The sequence below is a fragment of the Haliotis rufescens genome, unplaced genomic scaffold (assembly GCF_023055435.1).
Source record: "Haliotis rufescens isolate VD_foot unplaced genomic scaffold, xgHalRufe1.0.p SCAF_15, whole genome shotgun sequence".
Classification (NCBI taxonomy): Eukaryota; Metazoa; Mollusca; class Gastropoda; order Lepetellida; family Haliotidae; genus Haliotis; species Haliotis rufescens.
This window is the reverse complement of record NW_025963835.1, coordinates 20135568-20151644: the sequence shown is the minus strand read 5'-3', so window position 1 is coordinate 20151644 and position 16077 is coordinate 20135568. Positions and strand designations below refer to the sequence as shown.

Here is a 16077-nt window from a genome sequence, read left to right as displayed (position 1 = left end):
TATAGTTCCAAATATGAAGACAATCCAGTGTTTAGTTCTTGAGATATCGCGGCAACACCGTTTTCCAACTCCAAAAGCAGATTTGCCTGCTGTGACCTTGAAAATGGGGTCAAGGTCACCAAAACCGACTGGTGTCTGCGGTGTCTGTATATACACCATAGTTCCAAATATGAAGACAATCCAGTGTTTAGTTCTTGAGATATCGCGGCAACACCGTTTTCCAACTCTAAAAGCAGATTTGTCTGCTGTGACCTTGAAAATGGGATCAAGGTCACCAAAACCGACTGGTGTCTGCGGAGTCTGTATATACACCATAGTTCCAAATATGAAGACAATCCAGTGTTTTGTTCTTGAGATATCGCGGCAACACCGTTTTCCAACTCTAAAAGCAGATTTGTCTGCTGTGACCTTGAAAATGGGATCAAGGTCACCAAAACCGACTGGTGTCTGCGGAGTCTGTATATACACCATAGTTCCAAATATGAAGACAATCCAGTGTTTAGTTCTTGAGATATCGCGGCAACAAACAGGTGGGACGTACGGACGGACGTACGGACGGACGGACGTACGGACGGTCGTGAATACTATATCCCCCGCTTCGCGCTTTCGCGCGGCGGGGGATAATCAGGCAGATAATGCAGACAAGGTGGAATACCCAGTTAGGTGCAAACAAACTTCACCAGATAAAATCAACAATAGGTTATACTTACTTGGGTTGCCAGTTGAGGCATGATGCAGTCATTCTGCAACGATGTCGCATTGACAACAGTCGTTATACTCACGAGTATTTATTGAAAGGCGAGTATCCTCCATTTTGCATCTCTTGTGATGAGAGAATCACCGTCAAGCACGTTTTACTTGACTGTGTAGAGTTTTCTCTCACAAGGGATAGTTTTTATCAAGTTTCAAATTTAAGGGATATTTTTATCAAAGTAAATTCTCATTTCATTATAGATTTCTTAAAGGAAATAGGACTGTTCAATAGCTTTTAAATTAATGTGTTTTAACTTTGATGTAATTGATAACGTATATTATTCTGATTGTGTCATTAAATGGGGTTGAAGTACAGTAAAATCATTGTCCCCTGATTGTGATACATAAATTCTCATAATAGCTAAGTACATTGCAGAGAACAAGAATGTTAATACATTTCATATTTGGATTGTGACTTAATGTATGGCTAGTTTTGTCTACAACTACCAGTGCCTAGAGTTATGACTTAAATCCTGTTGGGGATTCATGCAGGTAGCTAAAGTACTGTAATTCTCAATGGTCCCCAGTAAGTGGGTCTGGCTTTAGCTACTGGTGGTATATAGCTCGTATTTTAATAGTATAAAATGTAAAGTTGATGAATATATATTGATTAGACGTTTTAGTATTAGAATGCGTTAGCTATTAGATTCCAATCTGTGATGTCACGCTGATGTTTTACTGTCCTTTGTGACCGGTATTTATCTTTCAATTTGTTCCCGTCACTATATGGCTGAGATACTGCCGATGTGACGTACAAGTTTAACTCACTCACTCACTTGTCACTTGAATGGTGGTACTTAGATCTAATATGAAACAGATGAGGCAGTCTCACTGGTCTCCTCTATTTCTAGTTCAGGTTGGTGCATAAGTGGGAGGGAATTGGTTCAGAATTGACGGTCTCCGGCCATGTATATTCCTAAAGATCAAGTAAAACATCTTGGCCAAACTGCATTGTTTTGACATTGGCTCTCCAAGCAGAAATGCATAAAGAAACTCATCAACAAGACGGGTAGCACAGTTGTCACACATGGGGATGCCGACTTTTTGCCTAAATGTCTTACATCCAATTTTACATACATTTTTACAGCTTTTCACGCATTGCTTTCTCATTTAACTTCAGATGGCAAATCACCATACCCGTGCTCGTGGGTTTCACCGAAGTGGTAAACGTCTGAGACCTGCATCACTTCGGGTTATCCTCCCAGATTAAGCTGAGACGCCGTGATATAAACTGGAATACTGTTAAAAGCGGCGTGAAACCCAACTCACTCACTCACTCACTCACTCAGATGGCAAATAATTTCATTTCAAACAAATTGCCCTAAAGATAGATATGTAACTGTACCCAATGGGGTAAGGAATGAAGATTTCCCTTAAGTTTGTCATGGTTGTGTAGTTTGTCAAAGTTTTGACAGAATTGAACCTGGTTCCTTTCTGAGATTGTAAAAAGTCTAACAAGTCCATTGTGTTTTTGAGAATCCACATAGTGTTAATTTCACTTGCCTCAAAGTAAATAAGTTCACCAATAACAACATGGTTCTAGGAGACTGTGGTAGGATCCCCCTACAGGATAACTACACGTCAAGAGCAGTCAAGTACTGGTACAGACTAATTCAGATGGAACAACACAGGCTACCCATCCAAGTATTATCTACTAAAATCTCTTGATGATAATGGTAAAATTGCATAGGCACCACATATTTGAATGATTTTATTCCAGTTTGGATTTGGATTTGTTTGGCTGAGCCAAGACATTGGTAATTTTCAACATTTCATGACAGATTTTAAACGAAGATTTTACGACTGCCTCACTCAATAGTGGCACTTTTCCATGACATCATCAACGAAATGCAATACTACTCACAGTTCAAGTCATTACTATATGTGGAATCATATATTACTTGTGATATGTCTTCTTACCAAAGCAGACTGTTCGGTGTAATAATTTTAGACTTGCTGTTGAAATGGGGCGTCAAAACAACATGCCATATAATGAACGTGTCTGCTCTTTCGGTTTTTCGAAGGGACATAACCATATTGAAGATGAATTCCTTGTTCTTATGATTTGTGACCAGTATTCTAGAGCAAGAAGAAACTCTTTTCCCAAGCGTCTCGTTACCCCAACCCTTATTTGAGAATTTTATAAGACTTATGTCAGCTGAAAACGAACAAATTATAAAAAAGTTTAGGTAAATTTCTGTTCCAAGTCATGAACATTCGAACGGAAACATAGTGTTGGACGGTAAATCATTATTAGATCTACTCAGCATGCAAATATATATACAGTATATTTCTATTGTATTATGGGCCGGTGGCCTGAAGAGGCGAATAAATTTGTCTGTCTGTTGTCTGTCATATAAAGATTGTAGTTCAGAACGGTTCAGATTAGAGCAGGGAAGAATATAGAGTTAGCACAGAGTAAATGCAATGTGCAAAGTTAGACGTATTGCAATAGCTTTGAGATGGAGACACAGGACTGTGAATCACAACCTGTAGCCCCAGGATGAAAGATCCTCCAGTGCCTTTAACACCCGGAGGGTAAAATGAATGATATGGACTAACGGAAGTCAAATGTATTTGTTTGCTTAATATATGTCTCTTGAAGACAAGTTGCTGATGGCTCAAATTCCTGTACCAATAATTGAATTTCTTTAAAATTGGTCCTTAGACCTCTGCAAGTCCACTGAATTAGGGAGTTATCATTGTTCATGTAATTGGCGGTGGAAGCACTGGAGATCTACTTTTCCCCACCTGAGGTGACTTGCTTCTGTTGCGAGCTCAGGGATCGGGGAGACATTTATGTCTTACAGTATCTGGAATTTATTAAAAACCTGCACAGTATCACGCAAACCCTTGGGCACTCGATCTGACCATTTTGAGTAGTCTTCTTTTTCACTTGGGATGGGAGATGAAATTCTTGTTGGGTGATCAGTCGGAGATTCAGTTGATGCAATAGCGTCATCTACAGTTGAAGTTGATTTGATAGCTGTGTTCTTATCTTTGTTTGCCCAGGTGATGTCAGTCTGACATGCTACAGACTTAACTGATTTGGTAATTTGGCGAGAAACAATTGCAGAGTATGACATACTAGCTTTTGGAGGGGAGGTTGCATTTAATAAAGGTTTGGCTTCATGATAGTAATACTCTTTTGAATTTTGAATTTTTTTATTTCATATTCATGCTGACAGATTGGACATGGTTTTGATGAAGACGTATGCTCTCAAAAGCAATTAACACATTTTGGAGGTGTCAGACAATCTGAACCTTCATGTGCAGCTTCAGCACATCGGAAGCTTGTCATGCGATTTCTGCAAGATTGGGCACCATGGCCAAACTTCTGACAGTTGTAACATCGAAGTAGATTCGATATATATTGTTCCACCTTGATATTACAATAGCCAGTTTTGGTGATACATGTGAATAGTTTCATAATATGATATAAAACGGTTTCCGAGTAATGCTATGGAAACCGATGATATGCGTATTTGAGTCTTATTCCAGTTTGTCGCCATGGAAACACACAAGATATGTTTCAAAAATACCCAAACATGAAAAAGAACCAGTTCAGCATGTGTTTGATATATATGCTAAGTTCCGTAATAAAATATTGAATGGTATTCTAGTTGTACTCGGTAAACGAAATGTAGCCGACGAACGGACGCCTAAAGGAAGAACGGACGGACAGCACACATTTCTATATCCCCTTCCACTTCGTGAGGGGAATAATAAATAGAAAGAAGTGACTTCATTTACAGACTACGTATAGTTCTGATGTATTCCAAACAGAAACAAATCCAGATTTTCATGTAGTGCACTGACACTCTAATTCAGGAACACGCGTCATCCTGAGGCCGCATATTGTATCGACATAAACGTCACAAGCTCTGCACAGAAATGTCTCATTTCCAAAGCGGAACGAACTCGTGCTGAACTAGATTCCTGACAGAGACTGGCGATATTATAAGGTAGTATGGGTTAATACGTGTACACGACCGACAATCTCGGATAAAGTGTGACATCTTAACTGCCTTTGGCCTTTACTAACAGTGAAAAATCCAATTTAATCATAACCATTTCACATTCACCATCGCTAAAAGTGCTCAAATGAGGATATCCCCTTGCCTTTATAATTATCCGGGAAGCGTTGTATTCGTGAAATAAAATGACCTCACTGCATTTATGAAATCCCACCACAAGATACTCTCATAATATGACGGTCGATTTTTATATCTGTTTTTAGTTTGAACAGACATTTTGTTTTGATATCGAGTAACCCTTTTATAATGGTCTTTTACGACTGTCGCCACAGTATGTTGGCTAGTGTGTGACACTTTTTATGATCATGAAAAGTGTTTGGTTGCTTTTATCGGAAAGACTGCCCATGTGCCAGAACGTCTCACCGCCCTCACTTTGTGCTGTATCTTCACATCTTGGAAGTGATCAGATGAATCTGTTTGATCATAGCCCTGTTGAAACTGACCTTACCTCAACATCTATTGGGACTTGGCCCGTAACACAGATATTTAAGCACTTAAAACAACATTGTTTGTTACATAAGCATATTCTTGATATTCTTGCATCGCAGACTGGAACCAAGATGATACAACTAATCCCATTTTCCCTTGTCTCCCAAAGAGTGAACTGGAGCAAAATGTATGATTGTACCTCCCACGCCCCTCAAACCCATAAACAACTAACTCTATTTCCTCAAGATCTGCAGTACACACCTATCCGCCCACTCACATGTTCTTCCGACCCGTGAAGATCCGGGGTAGAGCAGGTCTTCAGCAACCCATGCTTGCCGTAAAAGGCGACTAACGGGATGGGGTGGTCAGGCTCGCTGACTTGGTTGGTTGGATCAATTGCGTGGATCGATGTTCACGATATGAGTCACCGGATTGTCTTGTCTCGATTATTTACAGACCGCCATCATATAGCTGGAATATTGCCGTGTGCGGCGTAAAACAACAAACAAACAAACCAACTAACAACATGTTCTTCCACTTCAGGGCGGTCGGGGAGCCTAGTGGTTCAAACGTTCGCTCGTCACGCCGAAGACCCGGGTTCGATTCCCGACATGGGTACAATGTGTGAAACCCATTTCTGGTGTCAACAGGCTTGATTTTGCTTGAATATTGCTAAAAGCGGCGTAAAACCGTACTCACTCCCTCACTCACTCTTCCACTTAAATTGAGTGGGTGAATATTGGTTACGCCGCGTCAGCAATATATTACAGGAATATCTGGGGAAATCATGTCGGGAATAAAATCTGAACCTTCGGCTTGATGGGTGAAACATTTGCCCAACGGCTACCCATTGTCCTTTTACCTCTCCAAACCTACGTCTTTGTTCACACAGAGAACAATTACGCCCCAAAGAACCGCCCCAAACACCCCCAACATCTCGCCCAACATACCCACTTTCCTGGCCGTCAAACTCCCCTATGATACGCATCGTTTTCGATAATCTCACCTCTGTCAAAACGAACGACACCCCAACCCCTCCTGCCCGTCCCAGCCCTCCAATAACATGCTGAAACACGGTTTCGATAAGGGTCGTAATTTCACGGGTCAGTGGATGGTCGCATAGATAAAACCCCGTCCACAAACAGATCAGACAGTTGAAACGTCACTCCCATCAAGGTAAGACAGCTATGCAAACTGCTTCACTACAAATCTCTATTCAGGAACAACTGTCGTTTTCTGGTGAATTCGAACTTGAGCTTGATATTTGACATGACGTGACCTTTGCATGCGCTGTTGAAAGCTATTTGCTCAAACCAAAACTATCATATCACTGTGACTTCGTCACAGGTGCAAAACAATGTATTTACGACATATCAGATTGGATCATGACTGGTGCCACTGGTAGGGCCATTCGTGACCAACTCGTGTTATTCCGGGACAAGCCGAATAGCGACTCGTGCCCCTCTCGTGGCCATTTTTGCGACCGGGTTCCGTCTTAGCGCAAACGGGCATACAATGTACCTAAAACAATTGTCAATTCGTTGCGTAATGGTTCACATATATTTCCCCATATATTATATATATTTCAGATGCAATTTAAAGCACACCGGGACGTGCGGAATTATACAGTATGACTGAACACATTTAACTGTGTCTTGGGTATATTTTTATATGCAAGACATATGTAAAATCAAAAATTATTTCTGAGGGATTCTTTGACGAAGTACTTGAAATCATACGCGCTTTCTGATTGGTTTGTCGTATTTTCGCACATCACATTCATCGATAGGGGGACGAGTCTTCTTGCAGGTTACGGAAAGGGGCGAGTGGTGACGAATGTGGTAGGGCAGGATGCGATCAACTTTTCGCGAACACCTGGTATCGTCACTATTTGTGATTCATAAACACATGCGTATTATACAGTCGAAAACTCAACAATGGACTCTTTTATGATTATGGATTGGGAATCATCGCTTTGGACAGTGTGGGTTGTTATGTGCTGAAAGGTTTTTAAATGTTTACTAACAAAATATTAGACAAAGATGTAATTTGCGTTCTTGTTGAAATGTGTGTTTTCTGTGGCAATGCGAACAAAAAAAACAATAGTTGACATATATTTCCGTACCAATAGTTTCATAATCCTTTGCCATGTTGGAATTCTGGGGCACAGCTGGTAACCCTCTTTAACATGATTGTCGTAAAAGCCTATTTCGAAGTATGTAGGGGGCACTGGTGGCCCAGACGTCTAAGGCGCCGCGATTTGCTGTGCAGAGTTGCGTCCATTGGGCACGCCAGAAATCTATGATTGTGGGTTCGAATCCCGCTTGGCCCAAATTATGTTTCTAGGTTTGTCAGCACCATACCCGTGCTCGTGGGTTTCACCGAAATGGTAACGTCTGAGACCTGCATCACTTCGGGCTTTCCTCCCACATTAAGCTGACACGCCGCGATATAACTGGAATACTGTTAAAAGCGGCGTTAAATCAAACTTACTCACTCGAAGTTGGTAGCTATAAGACACATTCGGCATTTCCGGCAGAGCTACATTTAGAAGGATATACTTTCGATGGCATATGGTTTATTTGTGGATATTTTGAAACCAACAAAAACAGGCACACATACTCCATGATGGTCACATTTTGTATGCATCTTGCAAATGCGAATGTCTTTCATTCATCTATATTTTTCCATCAGCCGCTTAAACAGCATGTCTGTTGTCGAGGACCATGACATGGGAGGTAACTCTATCAGCTTCTTGGAGGTCGATGGCTTTCGGTATCCTCTGGTTGACCCAGAAACAATCAAGGGTTTGCCACAGATGAAGGTGAAAGACGACGATATCTTTCTTCTTGCATATCCCAAATCAGGTAGCTTTACAGGTTATAGTGACTTTTAGCCACACACACACACACACACACACACACACACACACACACACACACACACACACATATATATATATATATATATATATATATATATATATTATTATTATTATTATTATTATGCTGAGGATCGATAAATATATTTCCACAAATCTTCCGTAGGGCTAAGGTATCGTAACTCCCATACTTTGACATAGACTTTACGACTGTCGTGCTTAGATCGGCTTGTGGAGCGTTGGCCGTACCACAAAGTTTACAATCACGTCACAATACTCAATGACGTAATTTGTAAATGTTTTTGCTGAACACATCGGCGAAACAATGACATGTGACGTCAGCCTAGCGACCTCTCTGTGATCTATTATCTCTGCACGCAATGTCTTTGAATGAGCCAAGGGATGTTGAGAGTGTTCAATATTTGTTTGTGATACTTCTTCCAGCAGTATATTTGCACGCAATTTGGTATTAAGCACTGTGTTATACCAGCTTATTGTTATTAAACGCGTGATCTCTTTACGGGCGAGTAATAAGAATAATTGTGTTTGAAGTTTGAATAGTAACAATGCTACCATCAATTTGAATAATACTCGATTCTGATGTCATTCAGAGGTATCAAATCACAAATAACCACTTCTGATTGAAACGGCATCACTTAAGCATCACTAGAGGAATACTTATGTTTAATATTATATTTAATTTTTGTAGAAAAGGACACAAAACATCAAACCAACAGATAAATGAAAGAAAACATTTTGTACCAGGGAGTTTAAGCTGTGTTTTATTGTAGTACAAAAAAAGCAATAACAATACTCATACATTACATTTCAAATGATCTCAGGTACCCACTGGCTCTGGGAAGTGACATCCATGTTGCTCCAGGGAAGTGCGAATGCCATCCCTCACAGCAAGAGTGAGCTCATGGTGGAATTCCGGACACAGGAAGTCATTGACGCCTTCCCAGCATCCCCTCGTGTCCTCAACACGCATGTCCGGTACAACCAACTTCCGTTACAAGCCAGAGAGAAGAAGTGTCGGCTTATCTATCTCCTGAGAAACCCTAAGGATGTTGCCTTGTCCTACTATCACCACCATAGGTCTTTCAAGAAAGTTTACGGAGGGTACAGTGGATCGTTTAACGATTATCTCCCTTTCTTCCTGGCTGGGAAAAGTAAGTCATTTTATCCACAGAGGCTTGTAACGTAAAAAAACCCAGTGTACCATATACCTGTAGCTGCTCTTTTGAGCGTTACAAATCCCTATGATTCAATCTGCATCACATTTTAATTTGGGCTTGGGAATATAGATGAAATGGGTATTGATTGTCAAGCTGGCTTTACTTGTTTCTCACCTCCCGCCGCCAGCAAATGTCCCTCTGGCCGAAAGATTTTGTTTTGCTTTTTCGAAAACCAAGGTCGAATATAGAAATGCCACTTACGTACGTAAAGTGAACTGTAGATGCCTGGAATGGAAGCAGCTCTCGGTTACGTTTATTTCTATCTTGCCATATAGGATTCGCTTCCACTATAGTTCACATATTAAGTGGGGGGCTGTGGGGAATGTTAGAGAAAGCATGAAGACCATCGAAAAATTCAAATCACACATGCTGGCCCCTCTGTTATGCGTGGAGTTCGGGAAGTTTGGTTGAAGCAGACATATACTGTAACTACCACTTTTAACAACCTTCCGACTACGACCTTCGGTGGTTCTCTCAGCGATAAGAGAGTTTAAGTGATGTATGTATTTCTTTTGCAGGAACCTCAATTTAATCAATGCTCAATATCATATTATATATGTTTGTACATTTGGGAGATGTAAAAATGTCACTAGTTGTCCTATTTTCGTTCACTCTGAAAATCGAAAAAAACATTTGACGTGAATATTCATGTACATTTTGTAAGAATTGGTGCATCACTGCTTTTAAGATATGGCATCTGCTTCACTTATGAAAGGATTTTTTGCAACCTGTTTTGTAACTTTTTATGTTTTCTGAATCAAATAAATCAGGTCCATCTATCATTCTAATGTACTAAGAAATATTGAACAGCCATCTCGATGTAAACCTGTGTAGAAAGTTGTCTTTTGTTCAAAATTTATAATCTAGTATCCGGTTCCATTTTGCCCGAGACTGCATGTCAAAAGATTCATATTCGTTTAAAATGCCTTTTTTTATAAGTGATTCGAACCTGTGTTTTATGTAGCATTAATGACTTGGAAAAGGTTGATGGTAAAAATTACTCACTTACATATTGACTGTATGGCGATGGAAGCTTTCTTCAACACGTGCTTTCCTTTTAGATCCGTTTCCACACAAACTTTAATTTTGTTGCTTTTGAGTTCTATTTGCTCTTAAAAGTCGACAAGACCTACGTTTAAATTGACAAATACTTGGTCTAGATCGTCAGCGCATTGAGTTTGGATATTGAATAATATGTATTCAGCAATAACGACCCGTTCTTCACCCTACTGCGCGCCTGCTCTCATCTGTGAAAACTTTAGAGGTGGTTAAACACAAAAATATGTCAGTGGAAGCGACAATACCTTTCCTGTAACTACAAGACATCTTCACTGTCCGACTATATCATGAGCATGTGTTTATGATTACTTTGAACTGTGACAACAGGGTTTTTTCGCGAAAAGGTGGGTGTATCCTGCCACAATTGTGGCACCTGTCACGAACACATGCAAAGGTAAATACATTGTTCACCCGAGAAATCACGGGAATGTTTTGTCAAAAAAGGGAATTGCATCGGACATCGTTTATGATACTGATGCGCGGTAACACGTGTTTAGCCAGTAATCTGTTGATGATGTATACATTCATAAAAGTTATGTCTTATATAAATACACTTCATCCTCTTGCAGCGGACTACGGTTCCTGGTTCGACTCTGTTCTCCAGTGGGAGGAGGACATCAAGATCCAGCGAGACAGACATCCAATACACATTATGTCATATGAAGACATGAAGCAGGTCAGTACGTTCACAGCTACTTGGAATACCCTACAGAAAGAATTGTGTGAGTACAATTAACTCTACACCCAACAAAGTTGGGTACAACAAATAATCCGCTACCCCAAACTAATTTATCAACTCACAGTAGAAGCAATAAAGTAGTACCGTTACTTGTCCATTCCTAAAATGAAACGATATGGTAACACAGAAATATGTACGTAAAAGAATTTAGTGCGAAACCAACAGACAACCAACGCATAAAAGCAAAGCACAGTTCAGAACCTTGCCTTGGTTGACGTTGAAGGAGATAGGCCAAGCTTCGGGTATGCTCCAGGTCGTTCCCACCCAAACTGCAGCAGACAACTTCTTCCAATTCGACTGAGTCCACCACAGACAAGTCATCAGCAAAGTGGTACTGTCCTCCATCGTCCAAGATCAGGCCAACCTCCTGTAAAACACCCAGACAAGATCGTCCTATGCTATGTCAAAACATCAACGATCTCTTCAGACACACAGACACACAGACAAGCACCGACACGGGCTGAAAACACCAGTAGACGTCAAGCCCCCGAATTACACTGATTCGACGACTGAGAGCTGCAGGATTGCGATGTCGCCGAACCTTAATCGTGGAAATACCCAGCTTAGTGTGTAGGCTGAATAACAAAAACGACAGATTATTTGCTGATTCATAACATACTTAATGTACATGTACGACAGTGCTGAACTTGGGATAACGTTGAAATTTCCATGACGTATTCATATGGATTTCATCATTATTTTATCTTTTACGGCCAAAGGAATCTGTTTCAGCAGAAACTGAGACTGATGATTTGACGTTTTATATCTAAGAGGAAGTACGTAACTGGTTTTTTTCTTGCAGCAGTGTAATGGCGTGGGGTCTCGTAAAGTGATGCCTTTGTTGTAAACGGTACTGCGAATGTCAAGCACAACGTGGGTGACTGTCATCCTGAGACACGTGTTGCGGCCATTGCTAAGACATTTTCAACGTTCTCCACGTCAGCTTTTAAAGCTGTTGGCTGCTTTCTTCTGGTAGTCATGAACACCCATAGTTGTTCCTGTTACTGTGGACGTCTCGTCCCAGTTCACGCGACTTGTCATGGTATTCAGTGTGGTAATATAGCTGTATAACCTGTATAGCTGTTATTTTTCTCAAGAGTTAAATCCACTTTGAGTTATAAAGTATGTATATATAAACTTTTGTAACTTGACATGATATTGTCTCCAGAGCCCCGTGGAAGAAATACGGAAGTTGGCAGGGTTTCTGGGAGTACCTGGAGATGACTCACTATACAACGCCGTGGCGGACAAATGCTCTTTCGAGGATATGAAGAAAGAGAAGGAACCACATGAACCTAAGTTCGTGTATCGGAAAGGCAAGCAAAAGACACCACTGGTATACATACAAATCAAAACAAAGACGCTACAGTCATGTCAAAATTGTAAAAGCGGCATTTCTATAATCGTGAGAAATGTCTGCTAAAAGCAAAGTTCATTGTTCATTAATGACTTAATCATGGGCATGTGTTTATAATTCACTATCAAATAATGATGATAACATCTCTTAGGGTGAGCGTAAACCGGTAAACATGGGACTCTTTAATTGTTATCAATTGGACTTCATGTTCAGAAAACACACGCACACACACACACACACACACACACACACACACACACACACACACACACACACACACACACACACACACACACACACACACACACACACACACACACACACACAAATCAAGTGAGTAGTCTTTTAATTCAACAATATCTTCATACGTGTTTGTTCCTAAGAAAAATAATGATTGCGGCCTGTAAATAATCGAAAGAAAAAAAACAGCTGTTGATATATCGTGCACGACCGTGTCCATCAGGGTATAATGACACACTATCAACCGAGTCATCAAGTTTGACCAAACAAACCTTTTTAGTCAAGTCTTACGACATTCATTTCATACCAGGGGTCATTTATAATCTGGAATGCCCACCAGGATGCCCTGATGGTGGTGTACATGTTCTGGCACAGAAGCGTCAGCTGTGAACACTCTATGTTGATCATGTACCTCGTTATGTTCCAGGCGATATGTGTCACCTGTATCATTGTGCAACTACTGAATTAAATTAACAGCATGTTGACTGCGAACACTACACTCATTATTTGCCTCGTTATTTTCCAGGGGAGGTGGGTGACTGGCAGAACTGGTTGACACCAGATCAGAACGAAATTTTTGACAAGCTGTTCCATGAGAACATGAAGGACAGCAAGTTCAAGGACAACATCAGGTTCACTCTACCGTAAACAGGGGTGACACCAGGGTGTGTGAGTTTGATCTCTGGTAAAGTAACCAAGTATAGTAACCAAGAACTACGATGCAATTGGACTGCATGCACATAGCCAAAGCAACACACGGGACCCTTAAGCAGATTAAGCTGCTAAACTGTAGCCATGTACGGCTCCATAGACAATACTCAGGAATCGGCATTACGGTAAAATCACACCGAACAAGCAGTTGAAATGTGTGATTCTGCTGAAAACGTAAGTTATAGTGTGCAGTTGCAGGTAGAGTATATTTACAATATATACATTGTGATTTTCTTACATACCAGTTTCATTCTTAATGTGATAATTACATTTAAAGATCTTGAAGCATATTGTTTTGTGTTTGTGTTTAAGCAAACATAACAGGATAACATGTTTGTGTGTTATTCTCTGCCTTCATGTGGCGGTTGAGCTGTCACTGCCATAATGAAGGAAGGGGGAACGCCCAGGTCAGAGTGTAGGCTGAATAACGGAAACGACAGATTATTTGCTGATTCATAACAAGCTTATTATACGACAGTGCTGAACTGGGGATAATGTTGATATGATAGCACACATGCCCAGGACACAAACGACGTTAATGGAGTATTGCACAGAATGAGTGAGTAAGTAAATTGGGTTTAACGCTGCTTTGAACAGTATTTCGTTATATCATGGCGTGTCTTGATGTGAGAGGAAAGTCCACAGCCAATTGCAGCATCTCAGACGACTATGCCATCCTTGCCCCTATACGGGTTAGATGACCCAGAGTAATAACTTTTCGGTATTTGCACATGTCATTTTGTGATTCTTGATGTTGATTGGACAGCTTTAAATAGACAATGTTCCATTAGAAAGCGGGACTAGTTTTATTCTCACCGGTGTCCATTCATACATTTTACATGGTACATGCATATGTTGTACTTGCTACACTCTCCTGTGTTCGATATTTTCAACAAAGATTCTATCAACTAAGAAAACATTGAAGTTTGTTGTTCATTAATTTATCAAATGCAATTTCAAACTGACAAATAAAGATTAGATGTTTCATAAAAGCTTGTACACAAACACATGGCACCCAACAAAGCAGACAACTTCGTTAAAGTGGACGACAGCATAACCAAAAGAGGTGTTCGTGAAATCCGCCTTTGATAACATTTCACATTTTGTTGTCAGTGTTGTACAGCGTGACATTTGAGTACATTACCGAGTTGGAGTTGCCACACCAAACCAAGCACCGGTGTGCACATCCGAGTTGTCCGACCAAAACAAGTACTAGTGTGAACATCCGAGTTGTCCCACCAAAACAAGTACTAGTGTGAACATCCGAGTTGCCACACCAAAACAAGTACTAGTGTGAACATCCGAGTTGTCCCACCAAAACAAGTACTAGTGTGAACATCCGAGTTGCCACACCAAAACAAGTACTAGTGTGAACATCCGAGTTGTCCCACCAAAACAAGTACTAGTGTGAACATCCGAGTTGTCCCACCAAAACAAGTACTAGTGTGAACATCCGAGTTGCCACACCAAAACAAGTACTAGTGTGAACATCCGAGTTGCCACACCAAAACAAGTACTGGTGTGAACATCCGAGTTGCCACACCAAAACAAGTACTAGTGTGAACATCCGATTTGTCTCACCAAAACAAGTACTAGTGTGAACATCCGAGTTGTCACACCAAAACACGTACTGGTGTGAACATCCGAGTTGCCACACCAAAACAAGCACTGGTGTGAACATCCGAGTTGCCACACCAAACCAAGCACTGGTGTGAACATCCGAGTTGCCACACCAAACCAAGCACTGGTGTGAACATCCGCGTTGCCACATGAAAACAAGCACTTGTGTAAACATCCGAGTTGCCACACCAAACCAAGCACTGGTGTGAACATCCGAGTTGCCACACCAAAACAAGCACTGGTGTGAACATCCGAGTTGCCACACCAAACCAAGCACTGGTGTGAACATCCAAGTTGCCACATCAAACCAAGCACTGGTGTGAACATCCAAGTTGCCACACCAAACCAAGTAATGGTGCGAACATCATAGTTCTCACATCAAACCAAGCATTTGTGTGCACATCCGAGTTGCCACACCAAACCAAGCAGTGGTGTGAACATCCGAGTTGCCACACCAAAACAAGCACTGGTGTGAACATCCGAGTTGCCACACCAAAACAAGTAATGGTGTGAACATCCGAGTTGCCACACCAAAACACGTACTGGTGTGAACATCCGAGTTGCCACACCAAAACAAGCACTGGTGTGAACATCCGAGTTGCCACACCAAAACAAGTAATGGTGTGAACATCCGAGTTGCCACACCAAAACACGTACTGGTGTGAACATCCGTGTTGCCACACCAAAACAAGCACTGGTGTGAACATCCGAGTTGCCACACCAAAACAAGTAATGGTGTGAACATCCGAGTTGCCACACCAAAACACGTACTGGTGTGAACATCCGAGTTGCCACACCAAAACAAGCACTGGTGTGAACATCCGAGTTGCCACACCAAAACAAGTAATGGTGTGAAAATCCGAGTTGCAACACCAAACCACGTACTGGTGTGAACATCCGAGTTGCCACACCAAAACACGTACTGGTGTGAACATCCGAGTTGCCACACCAAAACAAGCACTGGTGTGAACATCCGAGTTGCCACACCAAACCAAGCACTGGTGTGAACATCC

General features: G+C 41.1%; 2 protein-coding genes across 2 annotated transcripts in view; one reads left to right on the top strand and one right to left on the bottom strand.

The window, feature by feature from the left end:
* Positions 1-6207, bottom strand: part of LOC124135238 (uncharacterized protein 5-like) — a 33183-nt gene extending 26976 nt beyond the window's left edge. Inside the window, exon 1 of the mRNA XM_048395845.1 lies at positions 6174-6207. Coding sequence (XP_048251802.1) covers positions 6174-6207 — 34 coding nt within the window. The remainder of the gene's footprint in view (positions 1-6173) is intronic.
* Positions 6208-6360: 153 nt separating this feature from the next.
* Positions 6361-14354, top strand: LOC124135255 (sulfotransferase 1C4-like). The gene is made up of 6 exons (XM_046500523.2): positions 6361-6395; positions 7914-8086; positions 8943-9272; positions 10967-11073; positions 12305-12452; positions 13260-14354. The coding sequence occupies exons 2-6, from the start codon at positions 7927-7929 to the stop codon at positions 13379-13381; spliced, it is 867 nt and encodes a 288-aa protein (XP_046356479.2). The 5' UTR covers positions 6361-6395; positions 7914-7926; the 3' UTR covers positions 13382-14354.
* Positions 14355-16077: the final 1723 nt, after the last annotated feature.